Raw genomic sequence first — 15,064 nt, 5'->3', positions numbered from 1 at the left:
GGGTTATGAATGTTCTTATGTAACCTCATTTAATTCTCACAACAAGTACAAAACAAAACTTACACAAAAGTCTTAAGTTCAACTTGGTCCCAAAGCTAGAAAGTGATTCTTTTGAACTCAGATCTGTCTGGTTCCAAAGTCTGTAGATTGAATAAATAAATAATGTGGGGGATGTTGGGAGGGCTTCACACCCAGGGTGTAAAGAGTTCAAGCACAGGCAAGGGTTTATACACGTATATAGGCTTCAACCTTCAAACCACCGCCCTGTTAATGGAGGGATAAAATGGCACCCCACTCCAGTACTCTTTTGCCTGGAAAATCCCATGGATGGAGGAGCCTGGAAGGCTTCAGTCCATGGGGTCGCTAAGAGTCGGACACGACTGAGCTACTTCACTTTCGCTTTTCCCTTTCATGCACTGGAGAAGGAAATGGCAACCCACTCCAGTATTCTTGCCTGGAGAATCCCAGGGATGGCAGAGCCTGGTGGGCTGCCGTCTATGGGGTCGCACAGAGTCGGACACGACTGAAGCGACTTAGCAGCAGCAGCAGCAGCAGCAAGACTCAAATTCCAACTTCTTTAGGAAGTCTAACCTAATCCCATTTCCACCTATCAGATTCTTCCCTGCTTTGATTGAGCACCTTTACTGCCTTGAATCAGTGGGTCTGTGATCCTTATCTGCAGATCCCTTTTAGGCAAAGGAGTCTCTGGAAACAAGTTTACTCATCCTTGTATCCCCTACTGCACCTCCACAGTAGATTGCATACCGATTGCATGCAAGGCAGGAGAGGTAACTAAAACCATTGTGTACCATTCACTGATTACAATGTCCAATGTCCAAGTTTATAGTTTATTTTCTATTATTACATTTAGACTGGAGTAATGAGTAAGGATATCATTACCAAATACTTTGTTAATAATTTTCGGTAGATTATGAGAAGAGCATATTTTTGTATATTGATTTCTACCCAAAATAATTCCTAGCTTAATAGAACCCTCTGATACAGGGACATCATTTTATAGCTTCCACTACCAGTCCCACCTGATTATAGTCACCCCCTCTGGAGGGTGTTCCGTGAAGTCCACTCACACCCTTGCCCCAATCACCCGCACTGAGTCACTGGAGGCACCCTGCCACCCCAGCCGAGGGTCACACCCAATTCTGAGAGGCTTGAGCCATGGTTCTCTCTGTCTTCACCACCTCTGAGTGCTTCCAACACCCCAGATGCAGTTGCCTCTCAGGCAGCCCCAGGCTAGCTTTAGAGGTCTGAAGGAAACCTGCTTATCATAGGTTCACCAGGAATCAGCATTGGATTCTGCCCTCCAAGGGTGCCTGAAGCTCCAAATTAGATCATCTGCCTTCCCTGGGGAAGCAGGTGTGTGGACAAGGGGAAGGAGTTGGTAGTTCAGGAGGTTTGGAGAGCAATGGACAGTTTCTTCTTTCCTTCTGGAAAAAAGACTCTAGACAGCCCTGACTTGGGTGGATAGGGGACTTTCCAGCAGATCCAAGGGCTAGACTTGGGCCTGGCAGAGGCTGACATCTTGGTAACTGGCCATGAGAGAGAACCAGATGCAAGCAAGAGGACACTTTCTTGAGGGACTCCTCTCCTACCTTCAAATCCCTTGAAATTTCTACACAGACCCCATCTGGTGGTTCTCAGGGACCAACCCTGCCCTAAAACAAAGACTGAGAAGAGCAAGCCTTTGTCAGTCCAGCAAGCAGTAGCATTAGTGACAAACTCCACATAGGCTCCGAGGTTAGGTAACATACTTAAGGTCATGTAGCAAGTAGGTAGAGGAGCCAGGGCTATAACCCAAAGCAGTCTAGCTTCAAAGTTCTTGCTTTTTCCTAACAGGTGAAACTGGGGATCTGATAAGTAACAGGCATGGGGTGTTGGTCAGCAAGAAAGCAGGCTAGGGTTTCCCTGGTTGTCCAGTGGTTAAGAATCCATCTTGAAATGCTGGGGACACCGGTTTGATCCCTGGTCCGGGAAGATTCCACATGCTATGGAGCAACTAAGCCTGTGCGCCACATCTACTGAGCCTGTGTTCTAGACTCTGTGAACCACAACTACTGAGCCCATGTGTTGCAACTACTGGAGCCTGTGAGCCTACAGCCCGTGCTCTGGCCAATAAAAGAAGCCACCACAATGGGAAGCCCACCACACTGCAACTAGAGAGTAGCCCCCACTTGCTGCAACTGGAGAAAGCCCGTGTGCAGCAATGAAGACCCAGTACAGCCAAAAAATAAATAAACAAATCCTAGAACGAAAGAAAGCAGATTGTATGTGACCAGATCAGAAACAGTAAAGTACAGAAGTCTGGGAGCTTTTCACACCATGGCACCTAGAACACTGAGTAGTAATCATGCTGACTTCTCTTCTCCCTCATTAGATTACAAGTTCCTGGAAGACTGGGTTCTCTGGCTTTTATAACAATAGCATCCACCTTGTGCTTGGCATGGTGTATGCTCTCAGGAATATCTGTTGAATGCTTGAGACTCTTGAGGGTTTCTTAAGGGCAAAGTAGGAACAAAATTAGGTTAAACAACCACAGTCAGTAGGTAAGGCCTTAAACACAAGGGAGTGGCAGGCATGGAAGGGAATTAGGCCAAATGCTTAGGAAATCTTTCTCTGGATACATGGATCTCCTTCTGACAGAGTCAGAATTTCTCTGAGGCCTGGTGCCCCTACTCCGCGATTGTAAGCCTGTAGCAGGCAAGAGATCTGCTTTGTTTACACATGAAGTCAAAGGTCAAGAAGGATGCCATGTGGCCAAAGGTGGCCAGACCTAGCATCGTGAAACATGTTCGCTTTGGAGAGTAAATAAGGAAAGCCCTCACAGTCTAAGGAGCACCCTGAAGTCCAGAGGTGAGGCTTGGAGACTACAGGCTAGCCATGGCAGAGCTTGCCTAGGGAGGCACCGGGAGGTAGTGAGTGACCAAGCTAGACGAGAATTGTTTTCTTCATCAGAATCCCATCTGTTGATGCGCCTTGAGCCACTGGGTTTCCCCAGAAAATTAGGCCTGGTGATCCGAAAGCACGGCATATGCTTTCCATCTTCAGAAACCAGCACGCTCAAAACATTGTGATCTTGGAACTCTAGCCCAAGAAGAGTCTGCTGTCTCCCTCCAACTTCCCTCCTCCTTCTTTTGTTTTTTTAAACAAGCAGTTCTCTCAGACAAGAAACCTCTTCCGGCTTCTTGTCCCTTTTCCATGCCCAGGCCTACACTCCACCTGATGTTCAAAGCTGTATCCTGACCCCGGACCTAGTATGTGGCCTAGCTGGGTGGCAGGGCAGACTCAGTGGTGCCCAGGCTTCCCTCTGCTGGGTGCTGAAGGTAAAAGCCACCACTGATCACATCAGCGGGAGCCCAGTTCTGCTTAATCAACACAATTTCACAACTGCAGACTTACAAAGAGGTAGCATTAACTTACTTTGCTGCTGCAGAGCACATCCTCCACCTGCCAGCCCCCATCCCACCCTCTGCATTGAGGACAGAAGGAAACAGACCCAGTAGGTAGTAAGGAGCCAAGCAGTGTTAGCAGCTGGTGAGAAGAGCAGACTGCAGAGCTTAGTGGCCTGGGGTAGACAACATGGGGTGGGAGGTCCCCAAGTTTATCAGTGAAAGGGGTCTAGCTCAGAGGCAGTGTCCTGGAGACAGAGCACAGGCCTTGCCCTTGCCCCTCCCCCTCAGGACAGGCTGCTAGAGGCCCCACTTCTGGTCATCAGTGTGCCCACCAACGGAAGAGCCTAAAGCCCCGGACCAGAGCTCAGAGTCAGTGCAGGGTCCCTGACAGCCACCAGCTGCAGCCACCAGTCTGGGCCAGGCCAGCATTTCCTGTTGCCTGAGTGCCAGGTGCAGGGAAGGGGGCGGGGGTTACCTACCCCTTCGCGTGCGCCACCCGGAGGTGGGGCAGCCGAGGACCTCCCAGCCTGAGCGCGATCGGCCCCCAGAGAGGCTCTGAAGGATCCTCAAGACCCCCTCCCAGGGGACTGACCCGTCCCTCTCCTCCGGGGCCGCGTACCTGAGAGGACGGACGCCCCACAACCTCGCTTCCTGCCAAACCCGGGAGAGGCCGACCCGGGCCCCCAGCACCCTCGGGCTCCGGGCGCACAGCCTCGCGACGCGCAGCATCCCGACGTAGACAGCCATAGCTCGCGACGCCCGCGTCCCGGCCAGAGAAAACTTTTAAAGTGCGTTAAGGCGGGGCGAGCGCGGAGCGGGCGGGGAGGCGGGAGGGTCGCCTCTGCCTATGAGTTTCAGAGGACTCGGTGCCGGCCGGGCGGGGCGGGGCGAGGCGAGGCCGAGAGAGGCTTGGAGGAAGAGCCTGCTCGCGGGCCACTTTCCCCTGGACCCGCAGCCCTCCCCCTCTGCCCCCCACCCTCGAAGAATTGCCCTGGTTTCCCTCGGGATCGGGCGTCCACGGCCGCTGCCCAAAGCAGGTCTCCCTTCCCAACCACCAGGGGCCTGGGTTTGGAGGCACAAGACTTTGTTGATTTCGTAGAGGGGCAGCCAGCTGCGCGGCGAGGTCAGCCCCGGCCACCGCCCCCCGCCTCGACCCGGCCAACCCCGCTCTCCAATCCCCGAGCCCTGTTGGCGCGGGGGGTCACGTGTGGGCCGCCCCCCCTCGCCCGCCCCGGGTTGCAGGCCTGAAGCCAGGGGAGCCCGCGTTCCCAGCGATGCCAGCTGGAGGAGAGGGCCCGCAGGGGAGGAGAGGCAGCTGGGACAAAGGGTGCAGAGCCCCCGGCGGGCCCAAGTACTGGCTGAGGATAGATGTCAGCTTCAGAAGGGGCTCCAGTTGGTACCCCCACATCTCAACCGTCGGTCTCCCATCTCTACTCCCGGTGGCCTCAGGCATTGGAACCTGTTCCCCATGCTGGCCCCAGGTGCAGTTCCCCATGCTGTTCCAAAGTGTGAATGTAAAGTAAACCTCTCTCTCCAGGCCCCCCTTGTGGCCCTGGAGACCCAGATGCAGGTGCAGAATGCCCAGAAGATGAGTGCCCATCTCTGGACCTGGCTAGGCAAAGAGGCACTGGACACCAAAGTGGCACATGTGCCAGGTACACAGTGTCTCCGTGTAGCCATGACCCTTCCTCCAGAGGAAGAGGGAACACTGGGGGAAAGGCCCTGGCAAGGTGACCTCCCTTCTCCTGACCCAGAGGTAAGGATATACACTGGGCCAGGAAGAACTGGTGGCTGAGGGTGGGACTTGGCCTAAGAAGACCTTTATTTTTATTTGGGAACTTTGGCTCAATTGGGGTTGTGAGAAGGAGACTACAATGCTCCTCTTCATGATCCTGAGAGTGACTTCAGAACCCCCTGAAACCCTGGCTCCTGGAGAGGGTCCCCACATTTCAGTGATATGGGGATGGGGCAGGAAGAAAGACAGAGGGGCACAGATTATAAGGAGCTGGACTTGCAAGGACATGTCTTCCTAACAGACGAACTCACAGACTTTGCTGGCTCAGCCCAAGGCATGTGGGGCCCTAGGGAGTATCCCAGGTCTGGGTACTAAGCCCTACTTGGCAGGCTGGGCTACTAGCTTGCTGGATGATCCTGGGTAAGTCATTTCTCCTCTCCGGGCCTGTGAAGTGGAGAGTAGACACTGACCTTGCAGGCCCTTGAAATTTCCTTGCTAGTCTGAGAGTCCTGGGGGGAAGGGTGGGATGAGTTCCTCCCTGAACTTTGCTCCAGCCTCAGCTTTACATACACTGGGCTTTCCTGACTTCCCAGACAGATGTCGTGGAATCACAGCCACCAGTTTCAAGATGTACCACCCGCCCCCATGCCAAACTCTTCAAGGACGTTATGTCTGCCCTCACAATCAACCTACAGAGAACAGGAATGCCTTGGAACGTGTCTCTATTTTTATGGATAAAGAAATTGAGACCCGGAGAGGTTCAGCTACTTGCCCAAGGACAAAGTGGACACAACAAGCACAGGCCAAGGCTCTGTCTATACTCAGTGTGAGGCTTTGGGCAAGTCACGGGGCCTTTCTAGCCTCAGTCATCTTTAAAATGGGAATAATACCAGCCTCACCCAGAGGGCCAGAGTAATCACCGTACAGTAGCACAGACCAGTTTTCAGTGTTGGGTGGTTTCTTTTTCCATCTTCTTCTTCCTCCTGTGTCTACACTCTGACACCTTCCTCTGCATGCAGTATATTGCAAACTTTTTTGGGGGGAGGAGGAATTACTTTTCATCTCTGCAAAGCCTTGAGACCTGTGGTAGGCACGAGTTCCAAGGAAGGTGAGGAGGGCTGGGGGAAAGGAATATGGAAATGCCTGATGCAAGAGTTCCTAAGTCCAGGAAGCAAATCATGGTGATCAGAATTCCTGGGTCATGTTGAGGGAGTAGTGAGTGAGGGAGCTGGGCACCTTGGCCATCCAGGCCCTCCAACTTTCCTCCCTCTTCTTTCAGCCAGCTCAGTACCTCTTAGCTCCCCAAGGGGAGCTTTCTGCCTGATCTGAGCATATCTGCTTGTGCTGCACATGGCTTGCATGATTTATGGCCCTTGTGATTTTGCTCATGCCATTGGCTGTCCTGAGAAATCCCTACTCCTTCCTCTTTGTCAATTCCCTCCCCTTCCTGTGCTTCAAAATCAGTTTCATACTGTAAACACCATTTATTGATTTTTAAAAAAAATTCTTAGCATCAACCTATGAAAAAGTCCAGAAGACTTAATTGAAGTTAGGAAACAGAATGTAAATGCTGCAAACCTTGGAAGTCACTCTTGACAGTAGCTGAGAGGTAAGAAATAGGAGATGAACGTGGAGGCAGATAGTCTTACCTTATAAATTGAGGTGTCAGGGAATCCTGTTTATTGGTAATGGAACATGAAATAAAGGAATATGTCATTTAAAGTCACAAAGCAACAGAGTATGTACAAAAATAACAGTAAAACTATAATAGAAGGACTTGAGAAAGATGAGAGTGAAAATTCTTACCTATTAAACAGAAAATCAAGAAATGGCTGAATAAGTATATTGTTTACAGATAAATAATAGAAGATAAAACACAAACAATTAAAATACTGAAAATAGTTCCCTTTGGACTTGAATAGACATTTCTCCAAAGAAGATGTATGAATGGCCAATAGGCACATGAAAAGGTACTCAACATCACTGGTCATTAGGGAAATACAAATCAAAACCACTGTGAGTTACTACCTCACATCCATTAGGATGGCTTCTATCAAAAAACCAGAACAAGTTTTAGCAAAGATATAGGGAAATTGGAACAATTGCTGGTAGCAATGTAAAATGGTGCAGTGGATGTGGAAAACAGTATGGCAATTGCTCAAAAAATTAAGAACAATTACCACATAAACAATTCTCCTTCTGGTGAAAAAGTGAAAGTGAAAGTCACTCAGTCCTGCTTGACTCTCTGTGACCCCACGGATCATACGGTCCATGGAATTCTCCAGGCCAGAATACTGGAGTGAGTAGTCTTTCCCTTCTCCAGGGGATCTTCCCAACCCAGGTCTCCCACATTGCAGGCAGATTCTTTACCAGCTGAGCCACAAGAGAAGCCCTCTACTTCCGGGTATATACCCAAAAGAATTGAAAGTAGGGACTCTAGAAGATGTTTCTACATTAGTATTTAGTGCAGCACTATTCACAACAGCCAAAAGGCAGAAACACCCCCAAATGCCCATGGATGGGTGGATAAACAAAATGTGGTGTGTAAAACAGAATATTATTCAGCCTTATAGGCTGAAGAAAGGAAATTCTGATTCATACTACCAGCATTATCCTTGTAGCAACATTTAAGGTATGCTAAGTATGATAATTGAAGTGTCCCTGGTGGTTCAGACATAAAGAACCTGCCTGCCTGGGTGCAGGAGATGCAGGTTTGATCCCGGGTCTGGGAAGATCCCCTGGAGAAGGAAATGGCAACCCACTCCAGTATTCTTGCCTGGAAAAACCTATGGACAGAGAAGCCTGGCAGGCTACATGGTGTTGCAAATAGTTGTACACGACTTAGCGACTGCACAACAAGTATGATGACAATTACTGTATGATTTCACTTACATAAGGAATCTACAGTAGTCAGATTCAGTGAGACAGGAAGTAGAATGATGGTTGCCAGGGGCTGTGTGGAAGGGGAAGAAGGACTTATGGGCACAGGGTTTTAGTTTGGGAAGATGGAAAACTTCAGGAGATGGGTGGTTGTGATGGTTACCAACAATGTGAATGTACTACTACTTTTTGATAAGAAGCTTTTCTTTTGTTTTATTTTAAGACTGTGTACATGTTTTCTCCTAATAATTTTTTGTTGTTGTTGTTAACAGCCCAGGGCAGGCATCCTGACTAGATCATTTACAGAGCCCAGCGTGTTTCCTGAGGGTCTCAGTGAGCACCAAGGTGTTACATAGGTACTGTAGTTGCCTCGGGAGAATCTGGCTCTGCTGCTTTTCCTCTCAATGACCTTGAGCAAAGTTCTTTTCTCTGCTGTAGTTTTTCAGAGCTCTCTGTTGTAAATTACTGTTTCCACATAGTATATGAAAAATGTCTTTTTCGAAGAAATTTCTTCACCATAAGTCTGAGAAGGGAACTATCTAATAAGAGATGCAGCAGTCATGAAGGAAAGGTGGGGGGAAAAAGGAAAGACTACTGGCAGCCACATAAAGAGGAAAGAGGAGGATGAGGAAGGGAGTTTTAATCTTGAAAGAAGAGATGACAGTGACTTGATAAATGATGGTTATACTCTGCCAATCAGATCCAGTAACCAATACCAAAAATAAAACAAAGCAAACAAAACACAAAGTTAACAAAAATTGTTCTAAAAACAATGTTTCTGATTTTCAAACTGAAAGTGAAAATAAGGATCTCATTCTGAACTGCTGTGTAAAGTAAAAATTATTTTGATCACAACTAATAGTCGATGGCAGACACAGACAGTTGTGATCTTAGACAATCAGTATTTTCTTGCTGACAGCTCAAAATTGAAAAAACTAAAGAAACTGCAGTTCCAGTTCAGTTCAGTTCAGTTCAGACGCTCAGTCGTGTCCGACTCTCTGCGACCCCGTGAATTGCAGCACGCCAGGCCTCTCTGTCCATCACCAACTCCCGGAGTCTACCCAAACCCATGTTCATCGAGTCGGTGATGCCATCCAACCATCTCATCCTCTGTCGTCCCCTTCTCCTCCTGCCCCCAATCCTACCCAGCATTAGGGTCTTTTGCAATGAGTCAACCCTTCGCATGAGGTGCCCAAAGTATTGGAGCTTCAGCTTCAACATCAGACCTTCCAATGAACACCCAGGATTGATCTCTTTTAGGATGGATTGATTGGATCTCCTTGCAGTCCAAGGGACTCTCAAGAGTCTTCTCCAACACCACAGTTCAAAAGCATCAATTCTGCGGCGCTCAGCTTTCTTCACCGTCCAACTCTCACATCCATACATGACCACTGGAAAAACCATAGCCTTGACCAGACGGACTTTTGTTGGCCAAGTAATGTCTCTGCTTTTAAATATGCTATCTAGGTTGGCCATAACCTTCCTTCCAAGGAGTAAGCGTCTTTTAATTTCATGGCTGCAGTCACCATCAGCAGTGATTCTGGAGCCCAAAAAAGTAAAGTCTGACACTGTTTCCACTGTTTCCTCATCTATTTCCCATGGAGTGATGGGACCAGATGCCATGATCTTAGTTTTCTGAACATTGAGCTTTAAGCCAACTTTTTCACTCTCCTCCTTCACCTTCATCAAGAGGCTCTTTAGTTCTTCTTCACTTTCTGCCATAAGGGTGGTGTCATCTGCATATCTGAGGTTATTGATATTTCTCCCGGCAATCTTGATTCCAGCTTGTGTTTCTTCCAGCCCAGCGTTTCTCATGATGTACTCTGCATATAAGTTAAATAAGCAGGGTGACAATATACAGCCTTGACGGACTCCTTTTCCTATTTGGAACCAGTCTGTTGTTCCATGTCCAGTTCTAACTGTTGCTTCCTGACCTGCATACAGGTTTCTCAAGAGACAGGTCAGATGGTCTGGTATTCCCATCTCTTTCAGAATTTTCCACAGTTTCTTGTGATCCACACAGTCAAAGGCTTTGGCATAGTCAATAAAGCAGAAATAGATGTTTTTCTGGAACTCTCTTGCTTTTTCGATGATCCAGCGGATATTGGCAATTTGATCTCTGGTTCCTCTGCCTTTTCTAAAACCAGCTTGAACATCTGGAAGTTCACGGTTCACGTATTGCTGAAGCCTGGCTTGGAGAATTTTGAGCATTAGTTTACTAGCATGTGAGATGAGTGCAATTGTGCGGTAGTTTGAGCATTCTTTGACATTGCCTTTCTTTGGGATTGGAACGAAAACTGACCTCTTCCAGTCCTGTGGCCACTGCTGAGTTTTCCAAATTTGCTGGCATATCGAATGCAGCACTTTCACAGCATCACCTTTGAGGATTTGAAATAGCTCAACTGGAATTCCATCACCTCCACTAGCTTTGTTTGTAGTGATGCTTTCTAAGGCCCACTTGACTTCACATTCCAGGATGTCGGGCTCTAGGTGAGTGATCACACCATCGTGATTATCTGGGTCGTGATGATCTTTTTTGTACAGGTCTTCTGTGTATTCTTGCCACCTCTTCTTAATATCTTCTGCTTCTGTTAGGTCCATACAATTTCTGTCCTTTATCGAGCCTATCTTTGCATGAAATGTTCCTTTGGTATCTCTAATTTTCTTGAAGAGGTCTCTAGTCTTTCCCAATCTGTTGTTTTCCTCTATTTGTTTGCACTGATCGCTGAGGAAGGCTTTCTTATCTCTCCTTGCTATTCTTTGGAACTCTGCATTCAGATGAGAATATCTTTCCTTTTCTCCTTTGCTTTTCGCTTCTCTTCTCTTCCCAGCTATCTGTAAGGCCTCCTCAGACAGCCATTTTGCTTTTTTGCATTTCTTTTCCATGGGGATTTTCTTGATCCCTGTCTCCTGTACAATGTCATGAACCTCTGTCCGTAGTTCATCAGGCACTCTGTCTATCAGGTCTAGTCCCTTAAATCTATTTGTCACTTCCACTGTATACTCATAAGGGATTTGATCTAGGTCATACCTGAATGGTCTAGTGGTTTTCCCTACTTTCTTCAATTTAAGTCTGAATTTGGCAATAAGCAGTTCATGATCTGAGCCACAGTCTGCTCCTGGTCTTGTTTTTGCTGACTGTATACAGCTTCTCCATCTTTGGCTGCAAAGAATATAATCAGTCTGATTTCGGTGTTGACCATCTGGTGATGTCCACGTGTAGAGTCTTCTCTTGTGTTGTTGGAATAGGGTGTTTGCTATTACCAGTGCGTTCTCGTGGCAAAACTCTATTAGCCTTTGCCCTGCTTCATTCTGTACTCCAAGGCCAAACTTGCCTGTTACACCAGGTGTTTCTTGACTTCCTACTTTTGCATTCCAGTCCCCTATAATGAAAAGGACATCTTTTTTGGGTGTTAGTTCTAGAAGGTCTTGTAGGTCTTCATAGAACCGTTCAACTTCAGCTTCTTTGGCGTTACTGGTCGGGGCATAGACTTGGATTACCGTGATGTTGAATGGTTTGCCCTGGAAATGAACAGAGAGCATTCTGTCATTTTTGAGATTGCATCCAAGGACTGCATTTTGGACTCTTTTGTTGACCATGATGGCTACTCCATTCCTTCTAAGGGATTCTTGCCCACAGTAGTAGATATAATGGTCATCTGTGCAGTTCCAGCAGCTGCCAAGAGTTGTGAAAGCTTTGCTTTCATTAAGAGTATAGGATAAAAATCTTTCTTTAGATGATGTAATTTTTAGCTTGTCTTGGGTCAAAGTCAAGAGCTAAAGTTATCTGTCAAGCCTTGAATAAGACCCAATGCTATCAAACCAAATCTAATTTAGCTTCCTTGACTCAATCATTGGTTCAACAGACATTCACTGAGTGCCCATTAGATACTGCCAAGGGTGGGCTCTCAGGCTGCAGATATGGATAAGACAGGGTTCTGCCCTCAGGGAGCTCACTCTCTAGTAGAGAACACCAACTCTGAAGCTGATGGTGGCATGTGGTGTGGCCAGTGCCGTGAGAGAAGGGCGCAGGGGACAGGCACCTACTCTAAGTGTGTCACCGAAGGTCACTTAGAGGTCTGAGCTGAGTGAGTAGTGTATTAGTTTCCTAACACTGCTGGAATAAATTACCACGTTTAATGGCTTAAAGCAACAGAAATTTATTCTCTTACAGCTCCTGGAGGCCAGCCTGAAGTGAGTCTGATGGAGTAAAACCAAGATGTTGGCAGGGCTAGTTCTTTCCAGAGATTCCGGGGAGAATTGTTCCTTGTCTCTTTCAGCTTCTATTGGCTCCAGGCTTCACTCTCATCTCTGCCTCCTTAGTCACATTGCCTCGTCCTCTTCTGTGTTCCTTCTTGCTCTGCCTTATAAGAACACTTGTGATTTCCTAAATAATCTCTCTGTCGCAAGATCTTTAATTTGAGTATATCCGAAAAGTCTCATTTGCCATATAAGGTAGCATATTCACAGGTTCCAGGGATTAGGGCATGGATAACTTTGGGAGCCATTATGAAGCCCACCCCAGACAGGATTGTGAGGGGAAACTGTGGACAGCTAATGGAATGTCATAGGGGCAGAGTCTATAAACAGGTGTAAGGAGAAAATATATGTGAAGACAGGGAGCACGTACATTCTGGAAGTTGTTAGTACTGTTATGGGACTGCATTTTTGGGAGTCGTGGGAGGCAAGACAGAACCTATAAGAGAGGTAGGCAGAGTGTATAATGATTATGGATTTTATTTCCAGTATGCTTTTAGCTAGCATGTGGTATGTGGTAGGTACTCAATATATCTTGAGTGATTTGAGTCAAACAAATGACTCAAATTATATTCTTAGAATGCCTACTATATATAGTAGGAGATATAAATAGAAAAAGAATCTCCATTTGGTGGTATTCAAACCCTATGACCAAGAAGTGAGGCCTTTCAAGGCCTATGCAGTATGTCAGGATGCTTCCAAATGCTGGTACCATGACCCAATCTAATCCCTCTGCCACTCTCAGTGGAGAGGCAGTGTAATCCCTGATGGTTTCATCATGGCAGTTCCAGGCATCACACACAGACAGAATCAGCAGAGAAGCATAGCATAGCCTTTGATTAGCAAGGACAGCCTTTCTGTTGAGCTCTCCAGCAGACTCCCTGGGGTTCAATCATTGTTATCCCTGCCAACAGTTCTAATGCAAAGGGCACGGGGAAGCCATAGGGCATCAGTGGAAAGAGATCACTTTTGGTCGGGGTAATCAGACAAGGATTTCTGGAGGAGGTGGCATCTAGACTGGGCCTTGAAGGATGAAAAAAGTGGTGATAGTGGAGAGGAAGGAAAGGACATTTTAAGCTGAATGGCATGAGCAAGGAGGAGGTGGTGGGAACATGCAACAGTTGGTTGGTTTTATAGGAATTATTTTTTAAGTGTCTTCTAGGGAACTTTGTCTGAGAACTTTGTGTATTTTTTCTAAATTAATCCTTATTGAAAAGATAGCTTCCTCTATAGATGGAAATTTATGATGAGGAAATCCAGGATTGGAGAGATTAGGTGATGTATCCAAAGTTGGCAGAATCAGGACTTGATCTCAACTTTCTCTCCAACCTATAGTGATTTTATTCATTATTTATTTATAGTAAACTTTTCTACATTGTAATTTATTACAAAATTATAGTGCATGCACCTTGTAACAGATGTTCAAGGTAAGTAAGGTTAAAAATATGGATATTCTGTACCTTTTCCAAGCTCTTACACAACATGTAGACTTATGCAAAGGTCTTCTGTGGTGACTCAGATGGTAAAGAGTCCACCTACAATGCAGGAAACCCAGGTTTGATCCCTGGGTTGGGAGGATCCTCTGGAGAAGAGAATGGCAGCCCACTCCAGTATTCTTTCCTGGAGAGTCCTATGGACAGAAGAGCCTGGCAGGCTACAGTCAGTCATAACTGAGCAACTAAGCTAAGCACAGGCATATGTAAATGTTTCTTCACCTCTCCCTTAATGTATTTTTCCCCAAAATGAAATCATGCTGGACAATTGATGAAATCTGAGTAAGGTCCATAGATTGATAATAGTATTGATCAGTGTTAAGTTGTTGATTTTTATAACTATCCTGTGCTTATATGAGTTCTACTTGTACTTGAGAGAGACACAGTGATGTATTTATGGATAAAGGTATTATATCTGCAACATACTCTTCAGTAGTTCAGAAATATGTAGATGTTACTGTAGTAAAATGTTAACAGTTGGAAAATTTGGGTGAAGGGTATCCAGGAATTCTTTCTTCTATCCTTGCAACTTTTCTGTAAATCTGAAATAAGGTCAAAATTTTAAAATGCTATGCCGTCCATCTAATGACTTGTATTTTTTGCTTGAGCATATACAACAAATATTTTTTTCCAGGTCAGTACATGTAGTTCTGTGCATTCTCTTTAATGACTGCATAATGTTCCACAGTGAGGTTCCATTGTATAAATACATTCTAATTTGTTCAGCTCTCCCCCGTTCGATGGATTTGACTGTAAATATAATGTTAATTATATATTAAGAACTCCTATACACTGTATCTATTTCTAGACTCTCTATGTTGTTCCACTGATACCTGCCCGTGACAATGCTATACTGTTTTGAGTTTTCCTATAACATCTAACATATGGTTGGGCAGAACCCCAATGAGTATTTTTTAACTTCATGAAGTGTTTTTGGCAATTCTCATGCATTTACCCTCTCATCTGAATTAGAATTTTTTCATCTTATGTACAAAAATCTTTTAGGGATTTCTAATTGCAGTTGCTTTAAACTTGAAGTTTACTTTGGGACAGACTCATTTATAAGAACATAAATGTATCTCTCTACATGTGGAAGTATTTAAAGCAAACCTATGTAAATAAGTAAACTATATAAACAGAGATCATGCACCTTAAAAAGTACATTGGGGCCTCCAACCTTCAAGGGCTCTCTGAGTCTGCCTTATTTTTCAGTCCACCTCCGGCTGTGGGGCGACACATGAAAGCTGCCTCAGGAAGGTTGAGGTCACTGCATGGTGTCATTCAGCTCTTCC

The 15,064-nt window shown here is 46.1% G+C and overlaps 1 protein-coding gene across 3 annotated transcripts in view; it reads right to left on the bottom strand.

Moving 5' to 3' along the window:
- The window catches only part of ACSF2 (acyl-CoA synthetase family member 2), a 31,644-nt gene extending 27,445 nt beyond the window's left edge, over positions 1-4,199 (bottom strand). For all 3 annotated transcript variants that reach the window (XM_081583200.1, XM_081583201.1, XM_081583202.1), the window contains exon 1: positions 4,027-4,199. In XM_081583200.1, the coding sequence (XP_081439326.1) occupies positions 4,027-4,154 (128 nt within the window). In that variant the 5' untranslated portion in view covers positions 4,155-4,199. The remainder of the gene's footprint in view (positions 1-4,026) is intronic.
- Between the last annotated feature and the right edge of the window lie 10,865 nt (positions 4,200-15,064).

The sequence above is a fragment of the Giraffa tippelskirchi genome, chromosome 3 (assembly GCF_054371585.1).
Source record: "Giraffa tippelskirchi isolate mGirTip1 chromosome 3, T2T-mGirTip1v1.2.pri, whole genome shotgun sequence".
Classification (NCBI taxonomy): domain Eukaryota; kingdom Metazoa; phylum Chordata; class Mammalia; order Artiodactyla; family Giraffidae; genus Giraffa; species Giraffa tippelskirchi.
This window is presented reverse-complemented; position numbering and strand designations above follow the sequence as displayed.